We start from the raw sequence: 19,421 nt of genomic DNA, 5'->3' as shown, positions 1-19,421 counted from the left end.
AGCCTTGGACCATTCTTCAATTTCGTAGGTTTTTATTTGAGCTTCAATGTCTTTAATGGCATCAGCACTGGAGTCTGGATTCTCCAAGAGCCTGTTGTATTTTTTCTTAAGATCATTATGTTTTTGTTTTTGAAGGTGCGCTTTTTCTTTGCCGTAATCTTGGAGAATTTCTTTTATTCTGAATTTACCACTTTCCCACCAATCCAACAGAGACTTGTAGTTGTATTTTTGAGAAGTCCAGAATTGTAAAAAGGTTTCTATACGATATTTACAATCATTGTCATTTAAAAGACTATTATTACATATCCACCTTCCTTGGCCATGCACATTACCGGGATCATGTAATTTCATACAAACTATAGAGTGATCAGAATTACCATGTGGATTAACACGCACGTCTAAAACATTACTCAGAAGATTGGACGCTAAAAACAAATAGTCAATTCTAGTCGACTGCTTACTAGCTTTGTGGTAATGTGTGTATCCTGCTTTATCAGGATGAATAGTGCGCCAGACGTCACATAAATCTTTCTCGTTAATGACATTTTTAAGAATAGTTTTACTGCCATCTTTGATTTTTACATTATCAATATTACAATTGAAATCTCCACCAATAATAGAAGAATCGCTAATTATCCATCAGACATGTCATCAAAAAAATAAGCCCTATCGTACGAATTGTTTGGAGGATAAACAGAGGCAACTGGAATGTCAAGATTGTTCCATTTAGTTTGACCCTTTATCCATCTCCCTTCCTTATCCCTAGAAATATTATCAATGCAGAGACCAGATTTTTCTGAAGTGAGAATAGCAACCCCCCTGGATTGGCGATTGCCATGACTAAAATGCATATTTCCTTGCCACTCTTTACTCCAAACGGGTTCGTCATTTTCTTCACTGTGAGTTTCTTGAAGAAAAATTAGGCTAAACTTGTTACGACATAAAAATTCAAAGATCACATTACGTTTTAGGTTATTCCTCAATCCATTAACATTTATGGAGGCAATAGACAATATGAACATACCAATGATGATGTTGTACATTAATGTCTTCATCTCACCAGCCATAATGAAGGTAAAAGTTACTTTGGCTTCCCTCTTCCTCTCCCTTTCTGGCTTTGTTGAACTCGTTGTTTGGGTTGGCTTTCGTTGTTCTTACTAGGCTTGTTGGTAGTTGGGTAGCTTGATGGACCCGGTTGATCAGTGTCACTGGTTTTACTTGTTGTTTGTTAAGAGTTATTCGTTGTTGATTTCCTTTCCCATGATGTTCGCTTTTTCCTTCGTCGACGGACTCCCCCGCGTGTGTAGAGAGTGAATTCTCCGCCTAGATCTTCTGGGTCTTCACTGTGATAATCTGGATCAACGAGTCTTCCACTATCCTCGTCGATCGATCCTTCCGAATATGTATCGTCGGATCTTTCATCCGTATGTTCCTGGTCGTGCATGTTCTCTGGTGTCTCATCAACTGGGTTTTCGGCTGCCAAAGTTTCCATATCTGTTGGTGTTGACTCATCACGAGCTACTTTAGATGATGCTGTTGAAGCTTCAGTGGATTTCCTTTTCCGCGACAACTTTCTAACTGCTTGGCTGTTCATGGCTTCGTCCCCAAATCCTTGTGGTTTTGTAGGAGTTTTCTTGCTGGTTGTTCCTGCAACTACTTCTTTGAATGATAGCTTAGATTTAGAGGCGGCTTCTTTTGGTGGGTGCTGTTCTGTGTTCTCTGTTTGATCCATACCTTTCTTTTCTTCTCCTTTCTTTGCTTTGGAGCTGTGTGTTTCATCTTCAGCTGGCGGTTCTGTGTTTTGGGGCTCATTATCTTCTTTCTCTCCAGTAGTGTCCTCTTCATTTTCTTTATGTTCATTTGCCGGATTGTCGTCACGGATTTCATCTTGTTCGCTGTTGTCGTATTTGTCGTGCCAAGCCGCCCTATGGTCGTAGCTTCCACATACAAAGCATCGGTTTCTTGCCGGACAGTCTCTCGCTAGATGGCCTGTTTCTTCACAGATTTTGCAGGTTTTCTGTTGCCCCCTGTATCGAACTGGCAAAGTAAAGCCGCTGAATTTGAGAAAGCTCGGTATTGGTTTCTTGAGGCTCTTGACGAGACAGCTTCTCACACCGGTTTCAATGGTGTCGTCAAAACCGTGATATTGACGTCGGATGTTGGCGACAGTTCCATACCGAGACAGGAGCGATGTAATGGCATTGTCCGGAATTTCGTATGGTGCCTTGATGTACGCGATCACAGAGTTACGAATGTTAGCTCTTTCACACTGGACGAGGGCATTATGTAATAGCAGGCCTTGCGATGCTATAGTCTCACAATCCTGCTCATTGTCAAAGGTGACGTTGTACCAGTTACGTTCCAGTTCAGCAATGCATACTATTGTTGATGTTGAATCCAACTCGTGATTGACAGCTTTGTAGACGTCTCGGGGTGTGACACCTTTCGAAAGATGGTGGGTGTTGAACCTCACGGTGTTTGGTCTGTTAAGACCCATGGCAGAAAACATGGCGGCCAAGCGGCACCGCCGTTGATTTGAGAGAGCTTTTAGGGCCAAAAGGCCCTAAAAGGTTGGTTTCAATCTCTCTTACTTCAATGAAAGTGTTCTATGTACAACTTGAGAGACACTTGCTAGTAGAAAAGGCTTCCACAAAAACGCAGAAGGTGAAATTTCTGTCAATTTCCTGGAGCTCGATGTAGCTATGTCACACGTCCTCAATAATATTTATTTATTTATTTATTTATTTATTTATTTTTTTATTTATTTGTTTATTTATTTATTTATTTATTTATTTATTCATTTATTTATTTACTTATTTATTTATTTATTTATTTATTTATTTATTCATGTATTTATTTATTTATTTATTTATTGATTTATTGATTTATTGATTTATTGATTTATTGATTTATTGATTTATTCATTTTTTTATTTATTTATTTATTTATTTATTATTTTTTTTTTTTTTTTTTTGGGGGGGGCAAATTTAATGAGATTGTAAATTTAGTTGATCAATACAGTCTATTGAGGAGTGAAGTGTATATCAATTGATTTTTCGGGCGTAAATAATAAAGGAAGACTGGAGGCCTGCGCTATTCGTTGCGCTATTGAACGGCCGAGCTTAAATAATAAGAAAATGATTAATTTACTACTCCATGGCGTCAATTGATTGAGTTGGTCTTGTTTTGTCCACACTACAGCGTATTTTACTCTCTTGTGCTCAAGTGTTGTACAAACTGCTTCATTTACTTAGGGACCTTGTCAAAACTCATCCTGGACAGCCATCGGACGGCGCCCGTCCAGGACCAGGTTTCTCGTCCCATGTTGAATTCCCTAGTAGTGATTACTATTTCGGATGGGCTATATGACGAGCTCACAGTGTCTGGCCTTCACCATATATCATTTGTGTACAAAAACCAAAGTGTCTAAGATTGCTATGTACTGGAACAACAGGGGTTCTATGGCCAATCCGACAAAAAATTGACATCGGATGAGCTTCGTCCGGTGGTCTGTCCAGGATGAGTTTTGAAAAGACCCCTTATTTGAACTACAACAAAACAAGATCGACGAGAACTTCTTGAGCAAACATTTTCAATTACTGCATACATAGTTTGAATATACTAATAATAATAATAATAATAAGACTTGTAATGCGCACATATCCACCCTGCTGGGTATTCAAGGCGCAGTAAAACCAAAAACAAAACAAAAACAAAACACAACACAAAGAAAAACAGACACAACAAAATTAGTCATTGAAAACCTGTGACATAAGATAAGTTTTGAGAAGAGACTTGAATTTTGCAGTACAAACACAAGATCGAAGATTAAGTGGTAGAGAGTTCCAGATGCGTGGCGCAGCTGAAGAAAAAGACCTGTCACCCCATGAGTGTCGAGACTTGGGTTCAATGAGGAGAAGCATAGAACTTGATCGAAGATTCCTTGATGGAGTGTAAACGTGAAGCAGTTCAGAAATATAGTGGGGAGCTTCGCCATTAAGAGCTTTGTGGACAATGAGCATCAGCTTGAAGATGATTCGTTGAGAGATAGGCAGCCAGTGTAGTTGTTTCAGAATGGGGGTGATAGAACAGGATTTTCTAGACAGTGTCACAATGCGGGCAGCAGTATTTTGGAGCCGTTGAAGTCGGGAAATCTGGTTGTTAGGAAGACTGTAGAGAAGAGCATTGCCGTTGTCAAGACGAGAAGTAACAAATGCGTGAATGACCTTTTCAGTGGCACTTTTGTCCAAGTACTTGCGAATCTTACCTATATTCCTGTTGTGATATGATGATAAACGAACAATGTTGTTGATGTGTGGCTGAAGTGTCATCGATGAATCAAAAATAACCCCTAAGTTCCGAGCTTTCAGCGAGGGAGCTATCCGAGCATCACCGATGGAGATGTATGGCACTGAAATCTTAGTTAACTGTTGACGTGACCCAAATAAAAGGAACTCTGTCTTATCATCATTTAACTTCAGGAAGTTTTGTTGTGTCCAACGTCGAATCTCTTGGATGCATTTCTCAAGTCTTGCAATAGATGCATTGGCGTTTTCTTGAGAAGATTTAAACGTGATGTATAGCTGAGTGTCGTCTGCGTACACATGGTAATTCAGATTAAATTTCAGGATGATGTCACGAATCGGTAAAGTGTATAGCGTAAACCACTGCGGGCCGAGTACCGACCCCTGTGGCACAGAGTAGTTCAAAACAACAGGGTCGGATATCGCGGTGCCAATACATACATGCTGAGTTCTATTGTAGAGATACGATTTGCACCATGCTAGGGCTGTGTCCTCTATGCCAAGGTGATTCTGGAGCCGAGAGAGAAGGATGTTGTGATCGACAGTGTCAAAAGCAGCACTCAAGTCTAGCAGGACTAGTGCTGTTAGGTTACCATTGTCCATTGCAGAGAGAATATCGTTGCTCACACGGACTAGTGCAGCCTCGGTCCCATGGAAAGGCTTGTATGCTGACTGGAACACGTCGGACAGGTTGAAAGTATGAATGTGATCAGAAATACGTGATGAAACTACTCGTTCGATGACTTTTCCAAGATATTTTAAGTTTGCAACCGGTCTGTAGTTTTTGAATATCTCCTTGTCCAGGTTTGGTTTCTTGATGAGCGGCCTGATGTAGGAAACTTTGAGGCTATCGGGGAAACAACCGGAACTGAGGGATTCGTTTACAAGCTTAGTGATGTAGGGTACAAAAATATCGATGTTTTGCTTTATCATGGATGTTGACACTGGATCCAGCTCACAGGATTTTGAAGGAGATTTCATAATAACCCTTTGAATCTCAGCAACAGTCGCAGGCTCAAACACAGATAGTCTACACTCTGGTTGAAGTTGTGGCAATGTCTGCGGCACGTTGTAAGGGACTGATGAAAATGATGAGCGGATGTCTGAAATCTTGGTGACAAAGAATTTCTGGAACTCATTTGCTAAGTCCTGGTCATTGTAAGTGGATGGAAGGACAGGGGTTTTGGGTTTGAGCAACAACTTACCAAGTATCTTGAAAAGCTTCTTTTGATCTCCTGAGGATTCTTGTACTTGAGATGAATAATGGATGATCTTTGCCTGGTTGATCAAATTCCTAACTACTTTAATGAATAATGGATGATCTTTGCCTGGTTGATCAAATTCCTAACTACTTTACATTGGTTGCGATATTCTTGTCGTTGAATTGCCAATTTGCCATTTTTCCGCCACTTCCGCTCCAGTTGACGACAGATCTTTCTCGCTGTACGAATATCATCATTGAACCAGGAGACTTCAGTTCGGACCTTGACTGATCTCGTTTTCCAAGGTGCGTATTTATCCAAGATGTCACTGACTGTACTCTCATATTGGCTGACATAGGAATCCAAGCAGTCGTGATCAACTTCTAGATTTGCTAAATGGGAGCCTATGTCGCGGAACACTTCGGTAGGATTAACATGTTTCCATTGTCGGCTCTTTATAGTAACGGTTGGGACTTTGGGCTTGCACAGACTCAAGTTACACATGACTGCATAATGGTCTGATAATCCAGGTAGAATAACAAAGTTTGAGACAATTGGTGGGGAGATTTCACGAGTTATGACAAGGTCTAGGCAATGACCGAGACGATGAGTCGGCTCCTTGATATGCTGGGTAAGACCAAAAGCCTGAAGTAGATGCTTAAACTGGTTTGCATTGGTGTTGTGGATGTCATCAACATGAATGTTAAAGTCGCCTGTGATGATGATTTCCGATGGATGAAGCAGATATTCCAAAATCAAATTCTCAAACTCCCTTAGAAAACTTGAGAAAGTCACATGTTGGCCGTTTGAATCTTTTTCAGGTCTGTATACAATGACAAGGCGAACAGATTTAGAGTTTCCGGAAACTTCAGCATGAAGAGATTCAAAAGTTGTGTACTGGACGTCATTACTTTTCACAGAGACGGATAAAGTAGATCTGTACAGTATTGCAACTCCTCCACCAGTCTTGTGAGGTATTGGGATGTGATGAAAGTAGTAGCCAGCAGGGGTACACTGACGACATGTTAAGTTGTCGTCTGGTCTCAGCCATGTTTCTGAAACGGCAACAAGGTCCAGATCTTTTTGCAGAACAAAATCAGCAAAATCGTCATACTTGTTACAGATGGACTGTGTGTTTATAACACAAAGGCTGAGTTGAGATTTGGCTGGAGTCACTGGTACTGGAACAGATGGGAGTGTAACTTCGGGTACGGGGGGTTTATGAACAGTTCTACGGCGACCAGCTTTTTTACCACGATGTGTAGGTCGGTAAACAGTGCTGGGATTTACAAAAAGGCCAAGGTTCTGTAATGATAATATACAGGAAGGCAGAAGAGTTGTAGCACGTGTGGATGGGGCATAACGGAGACTGAGAAGCTTGTTTCGTGAGTAGGAATTTGCAGAGTTTGGACTAGCTTCTGCTGAGTTTGAGTTATTGACACCTTCAGGGCCGGGATTTACAGCAATGTCACCAAAAATCACAATTTCCAAATGAAAAGTGGCTGGGGAGTTGTCATAGTAAGAAATAGGGCATTTCAGATATTTACGACGCTGGATGAACTCTAGATGTGTCTTTGGCAGAATGTAAGCATCAGACACAATTGATGCTGATGGAACAAAGCTGACCACAGATGAGTCAGTACAGTACAATGGTCTAGCAAGCAGAGAGAGAATGAAAAGGATACTTACCTCCATTGTCCCCAGATGGGCGAACAATGTCCATGGACTAGGTGGATGACTGCACAGGATGCAGCCACCTAAGTGTGTGTAAGCTTTATACACCAGAATTCTCAACTGAGACAGTGAAAAATTCCAACAGAAAAACACTATTTTCACAATTCAGATGACTCCAGGATACAAAGAAAAGGTCCTGTAGATTCCAGGTGTAGTAACAAATCCAGTTGTATAAAAATAAGAACACAAATTGAGCAATATACTAAGAAATTAGCAAACAAACACAGAGCTGATTTGAGTGGCTGCTGTCAGGCGCTCAGTAACCCAGGAAACAATTCATGTTTTCCAGTTTTGCTTGCGAAATATCGTAGGGCAAACCCCACTCATAACTGATGAGGTCGTCTGTGCATTTTGGTTCGCGGATACTTTTAGAGACAACAGTTATGTACACGCAAACAATCGTTGTTACTTAATTATTCTTGCGAATTGACTGGTTTATTGACGACTGAATTTACTGAGGTAAACTTACACAAAGAAGATATATATACGTTGGGTGAACTACTTCAGCTATGCCAGTGTTGCAGGACATTCTGATTGCGCCCTCGTTTGTTTCATATTCCAAACTCATGTTAAATCCTCATATTATGTGGGACAGAATCTACAGAACAAGATTCCCTAAAACACTGGCTTCGACTGGGGATATATCAGATTCAACAATGGCTTTAATTTTCTATTTAATTATTGTATTTTTCAGATTCTTTGTTTTATGTATATATAATATATGTTGTATCATCGTCGTCATCATCATCATCATCATCATCATCATCATCATCATCATCATCATCATCATCATCATCATCATCATCATCATCATCATCATCATCATCATCATCATCATCATCATCATCATCATCATCATCATCATCATCATCATCATCATCATCATCATCATCATCATCATCATCATCATCATCATCATCATCATCATCATCATCATCATCATCATCATCATTAGCCACAATAGGGCGACACTTTATGCGTATAATTGTATGCTATAATAGGGCGACATTAAATAATTGGGCGACACCTAACTGTCGCCCTATTATATTCATTATGCCTATCCTTCAAAACAATTTTCTCAATGTACACAACTGACCAATTAGAAGATAGAGGGACATCTTTTAAGTTGAAATAAAACACTTTTTGGGATTTTGATGAGTTAGATAGACGGCGGTGGGAATGCAAATTCCGCGCTGTTATTATTTCATGTGATACAAAAGTGCTGCAATAAGGCGACACCATGTTTTATGGGATAATCAGAAAAAAAAGAATTATCATTTCAAGATCTCTTTTGTTTGAAGAAATGTAAACCTTTTGAAACAAAAGTACTATATGCCATCATGCAGGTTTCAGTGATTCACATGACAAAGAACTACTGTCGCCCTATTATGGTGTTTTACATGACAAATAATAACTGTCGCCTTATTGTGGCGTTTTACAAAGCAACTAATAACAATCACCTACATGTTTATTAGGTAAGAACATAATGATATAGCGGTGTTTGACCCCCTTCTCTTCTACGTAAATGAAACCCCACTTCAGCCTCCAGTGACGAATTGTTCTTGAATATTCACGTACGCCATAAAACAAAGCTAGAACAGGGCGACAAATATTAGTGTCGCCCAATTGCAGCACAAGTTGTATAACAAATAATTGGGCGACCTCCAAAAAGTTGTTTCCCAAACCAATGATTTATTAAATCATTAATTTCATAAAAACATGTCTATAAAGCATTTGTTTTTTCATATACACAACTATCGCCCTATTAGAGCATTTTTGATGATGTCGCCCTATTACAGCTCTGAATACAGCTCTAAGACTCCGTTTATTCATCACCAGTGTAAACAAAATGGAACATTAACACATTTACTGTTAGATCAATACATTAAGTACATTGATGATACAATAGGGTAATTAATAGACAATGAACAAAAGTGATATTACATATCAAACAACAAGACAACAAAATATCATAAAAGCAAATTTATGCAAGGAAACGTTAAACTTAAACGAACGTAAAGGACAGTAACTGAAAAGATGAACAATTTCGATTTATATCAAAACGTCAATTTTGGAGTCTGGTCTTCATTGAGGACACACATGAATTTGTCTCCCTTAGTAAACATGATCTGAGGGCTTCTTTATCGATCTTGATAATATTATTCGTGAAAACTTCGTCCTCATTGAGGACTAGATTGCACCGGGTTCTCCAATTAATAACATTGTTCATTATGCTGACAATTATCTTAGATACAAATGACAAATTCATACAAACAAATCTAGTACAATCGCTTAGACAAAATAAACAGCAGCCAGTTTGTTTTCTAAATAAAGATTATATGTACAACCAGGGTTAAACCATCTTGTTACAGTTTAAAAACAAATGTTCGACCATTTTGGTATCGGACTTACAGAATTAACATTCTACTTTAGCTGTGATTTCCATTCGATTAAGTTTATCTCGGGTTGCAAAAATCATGTGATAACGTCTGAAACGAATGTCTTATATGGCGTCCATAATATTGTTCATGTTTAGTTTGGTCCAAATAGCGGCCCAATCGTAACTATCGGTGCGACCTAAAAACCGAAACCCTCTTGTCTTGCTTGAGCTTTAGGGTGAACACAATCTTTGACCGTCAATTTGGCTTTTTTTTTTTTTTTATATACTTGTTATTAGCGTTATTATTAATATTATTTTTTTTTTATTTCTTTTTGGTATAACTTCCTTTGTATTTTTTTATTTTTATTTTTGTTTTTATTTATTTATTTATTTATTTATTTTTTTTTTTTTGGGGGGCGGGCTTGTGTCCGCCACTCATTGACGCTCAAGGCGCCTCGATATTTTTGTTTTCCCGTCAATTTATGTAGTTATGAACCGACTCATTTTACATAGCACAATAACCTAATTTATTTACAAGGTGTTGCCGATTTCTAAAGAGCGATACCAAACCAAATCGTACACCAAATCTAAAAGCTAAATTGAAATTCTGCTTACAATATAAACTTGATAACAAAAACAGTTTGTGTCAACAATTTTGTTATGTTATCATTAACAGTGGAAAATTGAATTTCTAGTGATAATCTGACCCAATAAAGAAAGTATGCGAGTAAATTAACTGCAAGTCAATATGACTCACAACTATATAAGTCCTAAGTGGTGACGTCATGACGTCACCTAGAAACAACACAAGTTTGTTGACGTTTACGTTCACGGGTTTGCTCGCAAAACGCGCAGTTAAAGCTCGCTTGTTCCATTGAGTAACGTACCGTTTAAAACTGACAAATGTCACGAACTAAAACGATCCTTATTTGGAAAAGGGCCAATAACTTCCAGCCAGTCGAAATCAAACATTTTCGTTGTCGGGACATTTTATAAATATACATACGATAGTATTCGACATCGGGCTAATTTAAACTCTTAACTATTTGTAACGCTATACTCTCAATAATATCCCATCAATTTATTGTTGTTCTTTACAAAAAGTTGCCTTTAAAAACAATAACCCGTTATAACCGGTCACTTGTTGGTGACTAAAATAGTGTTTTACGTTGACGTTTATTTTATAAAACAAAACTCCAAGGGAACACTTACTTTGCTAATATTTCTGACAATCAATTTAAAAAAAAAAAAAATGATTTAGAAGATTACAGTAGCTTTCATAGTGTTCAACACATTTAAGAGACATTTAAATTCGAAGTATTCTTGGTACGTACTAACTGATAAGATTTATGGCCCGAATCTCGATTTTTTGAAGTTGAACTCAGATCTTGTGTATTTATTAGCCACATTTTCTTGTGGCAATGGGCCGGATTATCGGCGATGACTCAAAACCGCAACCATCTTTTGCCATGAAATTTTCAACAGGTTAGTGTTATTGTATACATTTTCATTTATACACAATTAAATTCAATCCAACGGTTTCAAATACCACAGGTTTTCTTTATCACAATGATCCAAACTGGTAGGCATATCTGGCTTTGCATGCAAATTACGGACTCTAACCCAGCTACTGCAAAAGCGAGCGCCCTCTGTTGATCTGGACTAAATTGCATAAACTGCTTTTGGAATGTCTTAGCTGAGCACAAGAACATTCAAAATATTTCGACAACGTTTTAAGCTTCGGCAGCGCCTAGACCCACCCACCCTCTGGGTTAGAGTTTATATTTTTAGTTAAAATAACTTGTATTAATGCATTTGTATTTATTAAGGGTAAACAGAACTTTAGCGAATAAATACAGAAGCTTTTGAATTATGTAAATTTTCTTTTACATACAGAATAATACAAATTTGACGGCGGAAACAAGACAAATACCACATTCGGCCAACAGCACTTAACCATGAACAGTAACTTGAACTATCTGATTAAACAATGTTAGAATCAACACCTCTCAAATTACTCCAATTAGTACATTGGAAATGCAGTTTACAAGTGTTTGATATTGTCAACGTGTATTACAAATTGAAGCTAAACATGTGTCGGTTAAGTATTTTAATTAGGTCTCACGGTGGCACCCGAGAGCTCTCGATGGTTTAGTTGGCACCTCTGAAATTAAAACTGTACGCAAACTCGTATTAATCTATTATAGAACGACATCAGCCGTTCTTATCTGAATAATGATCAGATAAAAAGGTTACCTTAATGTTCAGCCTTAAAATACTAAAAGGGTAATGGTGAGTTGAAAAGCAGTAACTCATGAAGCAAGGTAATTTTTCAAGGTTATTATTAACCATTTAAAGTAGCAAAAAAACTTACCATACCAGACTATACCGCGCCAAGCCAAATCACGATGTAACATGCGTATTTTAAGACTTGTTTCCTGGTAACTTGTTCGTGAGCCGCATTCTTAACTCTTCTTTACAAAAGCTTTAAATGACACAAGTTAATTAAAGTTTAATAATTGTATAGAGGATTAAAACAACAACTTATCTGCTAACAACACAATGATGGTATACATTCGGTTGAGGTTAAACAAAAAAGGATAGCTTCATTTACATTAATCGACAATCAAAAATATATCCGTAATATTACAGCTCCAAACTTCATTTAAAGGCAGTGGACACTATTTATTTGTAATTACTCAAACAAATTATTTGCATAAAATCTTACTTGGTACCGAGTAATGGGGAGAGGTTGATAGTATAACACATTGTGAGAAACGGCTCCCTCTGAAGTGGAGTACTTTTCGAGAAAGAAGTAAATTTCCACGAATTTCACTTCGAGACCTCAGATTTAGAGTTTAAAGGTCTCGAAATCAAGCATCTAAAAGCACACAACTTCGTGTGACAAGGTGGTTTTTTTTCTTTCATAGTTATATTGCAACTTCAACTACCAATTGAGCTCATTTTTTACAGGTTTGTTATGTTATGCATAATGTTGAGATACGTCAAATAATAGTGTCCAGTGTCTTTCAACTTTAAAAGTTGCAAATTTACATTGTCATCAATATTATTGTACATTTTACGACCATGACGTCATCGACACTTACACTCGATGCAATATCTTTACCGAGAGCAGAGCAGCCACGATGAGGTCACCGGTCGGAGTAAACGTCATGCCTAGAGGACAGTGCAAGCCACGAGCTACACAGCCGATGTGCTCACCTGATGCATCGTAATGATGTATCTCACAAATACCATCACCATCACCATCACCATCACCATCACCATCACCATCACCATCACCATCACCATCACCATCACCATCACCATCACCATCACCATCACCATCACCATCACCAACACCATCACCACCACCACCACCACCACCAACATCATCGCCATCGCCATCAACATCACCATCGCCATCACCATCACCATCACCATCACCATCGCCATCACCATCACCATCACCATCACCACCACCACCACCATCACCATCACCATCACCATCACCATCACCATCACCATCACCATCACCATCACCATCGACATCACCATCACCATTTTTGCGTACGATACACGCATATATATCTCCAGCATCATCACAACACACACCAGTAGAAAATATAGGTTTGCCGTCAAGGGAGGTGCTTATATTAAACACCTCGTTTCCCATGAAATCCACACAAACTAGTTTCGACTCGAGAAGGTTTGTAAAGATCAGTTGCTCCTTGCTGTTAACAGATATAAAGCTTGGATAGCCACTATCGCCACTATCATCATGATGTATTGTGGAAATGGTGGATCCATCCTTGTTATGAAGAGATATTACCTTTCTCCCAAAGTCATACACTGCAATACGATCTTTCTTGTCAACAGCAATACTAACGAGTAAACTCTCTGACTGCCCCTCGACTTCGTTCTGTGAGGGTCTGAACTTGCGAATATATCGTAGTTCTCTATCATAAACCTTTACATCCTCTCCGTCTGTAACCAGAAGCAGGTCATCAGATGTCACCGCAACACCGCCAGGGTCTTCTAGTTGTCCATCTTCTGTTCTACTTTGCACACCTTGAGATTTGTAACTACCATTCGATGTAAATGTGGATAATATTTGCCGCTCAGAATCAGTAACGACGATGTCATCGTTGCTTAAACAAGCAACGTCCCATGTAAACTTGAACTCCCCCTCACCTTCACCTTCTTTACCAAACTCTGTCTTCACCTCCCACTTCTCTTCCTCTAGTATTTCACCGATATCCGCATCAGTGACGACATCATGACCTTTGAACCAGATGAATGACTTGCTATGCTGCACTGTTTGAAACTTGAGCTCATTGTGGAATGTCAAGTTGTGCATAACCTTTAGCTTGAGGTCCAGTAGCTCAAAGTCATCAGCATGTTGCATCAAGTCGTTGACTGAAGCTACGATCTGCTCTGCACGGCTCATTTTATCGCTGTTGATGCTCTGCTTGCTGCCGAATTCCCCACCTCTCTCTATGCTGATTTGAGTGACTCTTTCTTGAAGGAGGCGAGATGCTTTTCTAATTTTCTCGACTTCCTCTTCCTCCTTAGCCACAATATCTTGAAGAGCCCGGTCGACCATGAGCTGTAATCTATGCTGTGAGTGTTTGATAAAGTCATCTACTTTTTGAAATTGCTTGCGACATTCATCAAATCTCATCAATGCCTCTTCAACAGCTTGACGATAAGTACGAATGGAGTCTTTGATTTCAGTTAGTTTGTGGTTTTGCGCTCTGTGATCAAATACCACACATTTGAGACAAACAAGTAAGTCACACGTTTCACAGTAAAAACAAAGTTCCTGGTCAGTGTGTTTCCGGCATTTTGGAGAGCAAGTTTTTTTCTGGTTTCTGGATCCCTCATTTGACGACCCGGCTGCATTAACGACTCGATGATGCCTGTTCAATTTTATTTTGGCGTGGTATTCCAAACAAATCTTGCAAAAGTTCGCATCACAGTCAATACACCGTGAGACGGCTTCAAGACCTTCGTCGCATCCTTCGCAAATCGAGACAAGAGGGTTAATGTCCACCTCGGGACTATTCGGATTGATGACGTCATCAATAAGCGAGCTCAAAAGAAAGCAGTTGAGAAGAGCCGATGGTCCCTTAGCTGGGATTGAAGTTTTCTCTCTACACACTGGGCAAAGGATGAAATCCGTCTTCGAATCCTGTTTGTCTACAAGTTCCTGAAGACATTTTAAGCAGAAGCTGTGCTGGCAGTCCAGGATTTTCGGATCGATAAACCGAGTCAAGCAGATTGGGCATTCGATGTGTACATGTCTAATCTTGCAAGTGGTCGCAGTGTGAAGTGCAGCTTCGGCCATCTTGGTGAGACTGGGCTGTCCTGTTATACGAATACAAACAAATGTTTCATTTTCATTAAATCATCCAGTCAATGACTTTTGGACACTTGGTGGCAGCAGGCTTACTAGGTGTAGAGCAGTGATATATGTTATAATGACTGGAGAGCGGACGCCATTTGAAAACACCAACCAATCCTGTTTTTTAGCCGACATTATTTAGCAAAGTGCCTGCCCGTGTGGCAATAAACTGCAATAACATATACTAACATGGTTGTGGAAAGAAATTCCATCTATTGTTCGCGATTGTTTGTTTTATAAGATTTTAAGGCTAAAAAAACTTTTTGTTTTTAATGTACCTACAGCGGGTGAAGAAATAAAAAAACACTGGTGAAACAAAACAAAAACAAACTTTCATTGTATGATACAATAAATCGTTGAATTAAATTCCATCATCAAACCCCCAAATATTAACAAACTGTCTTATTTTATTATGTAAGTTTGATATGTATAATTAATTCGATATTGTTACCATTATTTCTTGATCTACTTTGCGAACCCAACATAGCATGTCTGCCTTTATATAAATCTATGCTTTGCAAATGGGAGAAAACAATTGTCCACATTCTTCAAAGCGTTCCGCCGACGTTGCTCTAAAAAATATATCAACATACCATTTTCAGTACAGTGGATCGGTAATTTTGTCGTCCAAATAGTTGCTAACAATAATGTTTGCCTCTTTGAATGAATTGTAATCGTTTGGAATATGTAGGTATTTTTTTGTTTTACTCCTAGTTTGGATAACTCTATAAAACTACATGTACACATTTCATTTCAAAATGTGGTATTGTTTCTGATTATTGCCTAAGATTTGTAGCAGTTATATCCACGCAAGGAGAATAATTTACCATTGGAACGCATAACATGAAAAACGTGTCTGTCAGTACCAAATATAAATATTGTTAGGATAAAAATTGCAATGTGATTTGTTTCATAATTGAAGTACTTCAGAGTGAAAAGTTCTTCTAAAATACACCATACTAACCAAAGCTGTATTACATATATTTCAAGTAATATTGCAATGTAATTGATATTCAGTCTTTACTAAACGTATATAAAAGGACACATTTACTTTGTTAAACAAACAAGCAGTAACAATGTTTAGCATCAACATTTAAACGGTTAATGTTTCCACAGTAAACTTGCATCCATCATTTACACATACCCGAGTCAGCGTTGTTGGTTTTTAGGGTCAATCTGGTCAGCATTTATCTAAGTTTGGATTTGGGAATGTTGCCTCAATCATTCGTCTCACCGACTATGTAGGTTGTGACCAAGGAGGACCAAAACCACATTAAGGGTAGTGTGGCAGTATATATGCACATGGGTGACATGATTGGCTTGTGCGTAAAGCGCTCGCCTCTCATCAAGGTGACCCCCGGGTTCGATTCGGCTCGGGGAAAAAAAATCGATATTGGCTGTGCTCCGTGGCCATAACGAGTTGATGTGACTGGCAGCCAGATGCGCCATTGCATGCCTGCTTCTAGAACACGTTGTAGCCGCGTCCTTCGCAATTCAGCTCTAAGCTGCGAGTAAGGATGATCAGCCCGCCCCCCCCAAAAAAAAAAAATAAAATAAAAAATAAAATAAAATAAAATACTGGTTCTTATGTACTAAATCATGATCACATAGTTCACAATGTCCGTGCTGTCATTTAGGACAGCAAATACCCTAATGAAACACAGTCTTACCTGTAGCTGTAGATGCCACTTTAATTAACACACTTAACAAAGTTGATCTTCTTTGCTTAACTCACTGATAGCCGGCAAACAAAATACAAAATGACATTGGAATGGGACAACAACAGTTACATATACAGTGCATATATCGGCCAAACGCCCTTGCACAATGGTAGTTTCACACCGCTGGAAAAACCCAATTGCAAACCCTATTTGCATATGAAAGTACAGTGCGTAGGCTTACATGTTTGGATAAACACTCATGCGCAACTGGAAAAACACACTAATATTTGTAGCGTCCAATGGTACCAGGATTGGTAGTGCGTGATAATGTTTCCATTTGACATCAACTGATTCGACAGTCAATTTAACATTTGATCCCAACATAAACCATATGCAAAACGATGCAAGTGTAAACTATACAAACATGTACTTCCGTATTTGGTATTGAACAACGTACGAAAATTCTCAGATGATGATTGTTTAATGTCATGTTATCGACAAATCAGGGGTCGATTTCACAAAAAGTTAGGACTAGTCCAAACTTAGGACTAGTCTTAGGAGATACTAAAAACGTATGGCTAGTCTTAACTCATTGTGAAATCCACGCCTCTTTTAACAATCGAAGTGTTTTACAGTATATTAAAGATTGCCCTCAATAAAAGTAAAACATTTTCAGTCATCAAAAATACAACACATTAGAGAATGGAGAGGCAAAGAGAGCCTGCCAAATTGGAAAGACTTAAAAAAAAGAAAAGAAAAAAAAAGAATATACGTCACACATCACAACATCATAAACTGTATATGCATGACCATGACATTCCCTGAAACGGACAAAAGACTGGGTATTTGTATACAGCATTGTTGTTATGCAAAAACTGTTCACACTTGACTGGCGAAAATATAGGTACAGTCCTGTCGTGTTTGTAGTTCATGGTAAATGAACAAAATAACAAACGGAGTCAACTTTCTGTTTTATTTGATGATTGTTCTTTAATCAGAGTTTAATCAGTTCAGTATAACCAGGAAGGTAAATCAGGAATTGTTGATTGCTAGAATTCAGGCTAATTGGATCACTTGGTATGAATGCTGGGCATTTACATGTAGTTCAGTAGGTGGATGTAGTAAGTTTCATTCATTTATTTAAGAAAAGATAGGGATTAGGAAATTAATACTGCAAAACAACTAATAAGAGCGATTGGCAGATAATTGGAAAGGGCGACAATAAATTATTCCCATATTTGATTCACGTATCAAAATGACGTATATTATTTCCGACAACTAGAAATTTGGGACTGGTGTTGGCTGGAAATACACGATAACTACACAATAGTATGAACAATCTTTATCAATTCTAATAAACAATTACAGACTGGGTTTTATCAAAACATATGTATATTAACTAATGAGTTAACTTTGATTGGGGAAAAACTCACCATCCGATTTTAACCTAGTCTAAACTGCACGCGAGAGCAACTTTTCGGCGCCCTCACGCATGCTGAAAACGTGAGGTTTTTACAACACAATTGCCTGACATTCACGTTCATTAACCTGGCAAATCTGAAACCACCAATTGTCCAGAAATTCCCTCATTATGCACATATATATCATAGAGGAAAACTAATTACATAGGTAACAATATGTACTGTCCCATTATACTTGGTAGGAACCTACCATCCCAATAGCAAGCAGCCTGGGGGACTCCTCCAAGATTTCTGCAACAGTTCTCTCCTTATCCTTCACCCATTCTGCCCTGTGCTTTGATGTCAATGAAATGTACTCGTTGACTTTGGTAGAAGGTGCACAGTTGTCCTTTAGCCACTGAACCTTTTCAAGTTCATCTTCAGCTGTCTCTTTCTTCTCTTTGGGATCAGGAGTTGCTGCACTTGCAGTAACTTAATAAATACAAACACATCAATATTATTTTAACCTCCAGATAATCTACTTTAAATAATATTCATTTAATCCCTTTGTTATATCTATTCATTAAGAGTCAGTTCAGGTAAATAATTGACATAGTTGCTCACGGTCAAACAATGTTTTTTTTTTATACTTTGTGAGTGGAAGGGCCTTGGGGTGCAAATAAACAAAATTGCATTTTCAATTCTATATATAGCCCGTTGCCATGGTTACGGCTCATTTTGTTTTTTTGTTATTTTTGGCCGATTTTAGGGTTTGAAAAACTGGTTTTTAGCTCATATTTACAACTCCACCCCACCAAAATGCAACATTATTTCAAAAAACTTTTTATATCACTACAAAGTATCATCCTTGGCCTTCCTTGAGAAAACAAATTATTGCTTTAAATATCACCCTTGTGCTATTTTTGCATCATGCATTACAGTATGTTTTTAGAACTTGCAAAATCGACATTTTTACCCTTTTTTGGACCCCAAAATGTCAACTTGCCAGTGGTCTCAGAAAATTTTCCTTTCGGCTGTGATTAGGGCCAACATTTGTCTTTCCATATCTGGTGTCAAAAACTTGGGCAATTGTATCCTGTTGTGACAGTACTGCCTCAAAACTAGACTTTTTTCCCCAAAACGTGAACAAAATCCTTTTTAAGGGTCTTTTCACATAATATCGACATACGTGTCCACGGTAAAAAAAAAAGAATATTTTGGTGGGGTTGAGTTGTAAATATGAGCTAAAAACCAGTTTTTCAGACCCCAAAATCGGCCTAAAATGGCCAAAAAACAAAATGAGCCGTAACCATGGCAACGGGCTATATATAGA

The 19,421-nt window shown here is 38.4% G+C and overlaps 1 protein-coding gene across 1 annotated transcript; it reads right to left on the bottom strand.

Annotated features, from left to right (window-relative positions):
• Nucleotides 1-12,362: 12,362 nt before the first annotated feature.
• LOC139943024 (uncharacterized) lies at nt 12,363-18,403 on the bottom strand. Its single transcript, XM_071939836.1, has 2 exons — nt 18,360-18,403; nt 12,363-14,990 (listed from the first exon to the last, which is right to left on the bottom strand). The coding sequence occupies exon 2, from the start codon at nt 14,968-14,970 to the stop codon at nt 12,724-12,726; it is 2,247 nt and encodes a 748-aa protein (XP_071795937.1). The 5' UTR covers nt 14,971-14,990; nt 18,360-18,403; the 3' UTR covers nt 12,363-12,723.
• Between the last annotated feature and the right edge of the window lie 1,018 nt (nt 18,404-19,421).

This window comes from Asterias amurensis, chromosome 10, assembly GCF_032118995.1.
Source record: "Asterias amurensis chromosome 10, ASM3211899v1".
Taxonomy (NCBI): Eukaryota; Metazoa; Echinodermata; class Asteroidea; order Forcipulatida; family Asteriidae; genus Asterias; species Asterias amurensis.
The sequence above is the reverse complement of the archived record's forward strand: the minus strand, read 5'-3'. Positions and strand labels throughout refer to the sequence as shown.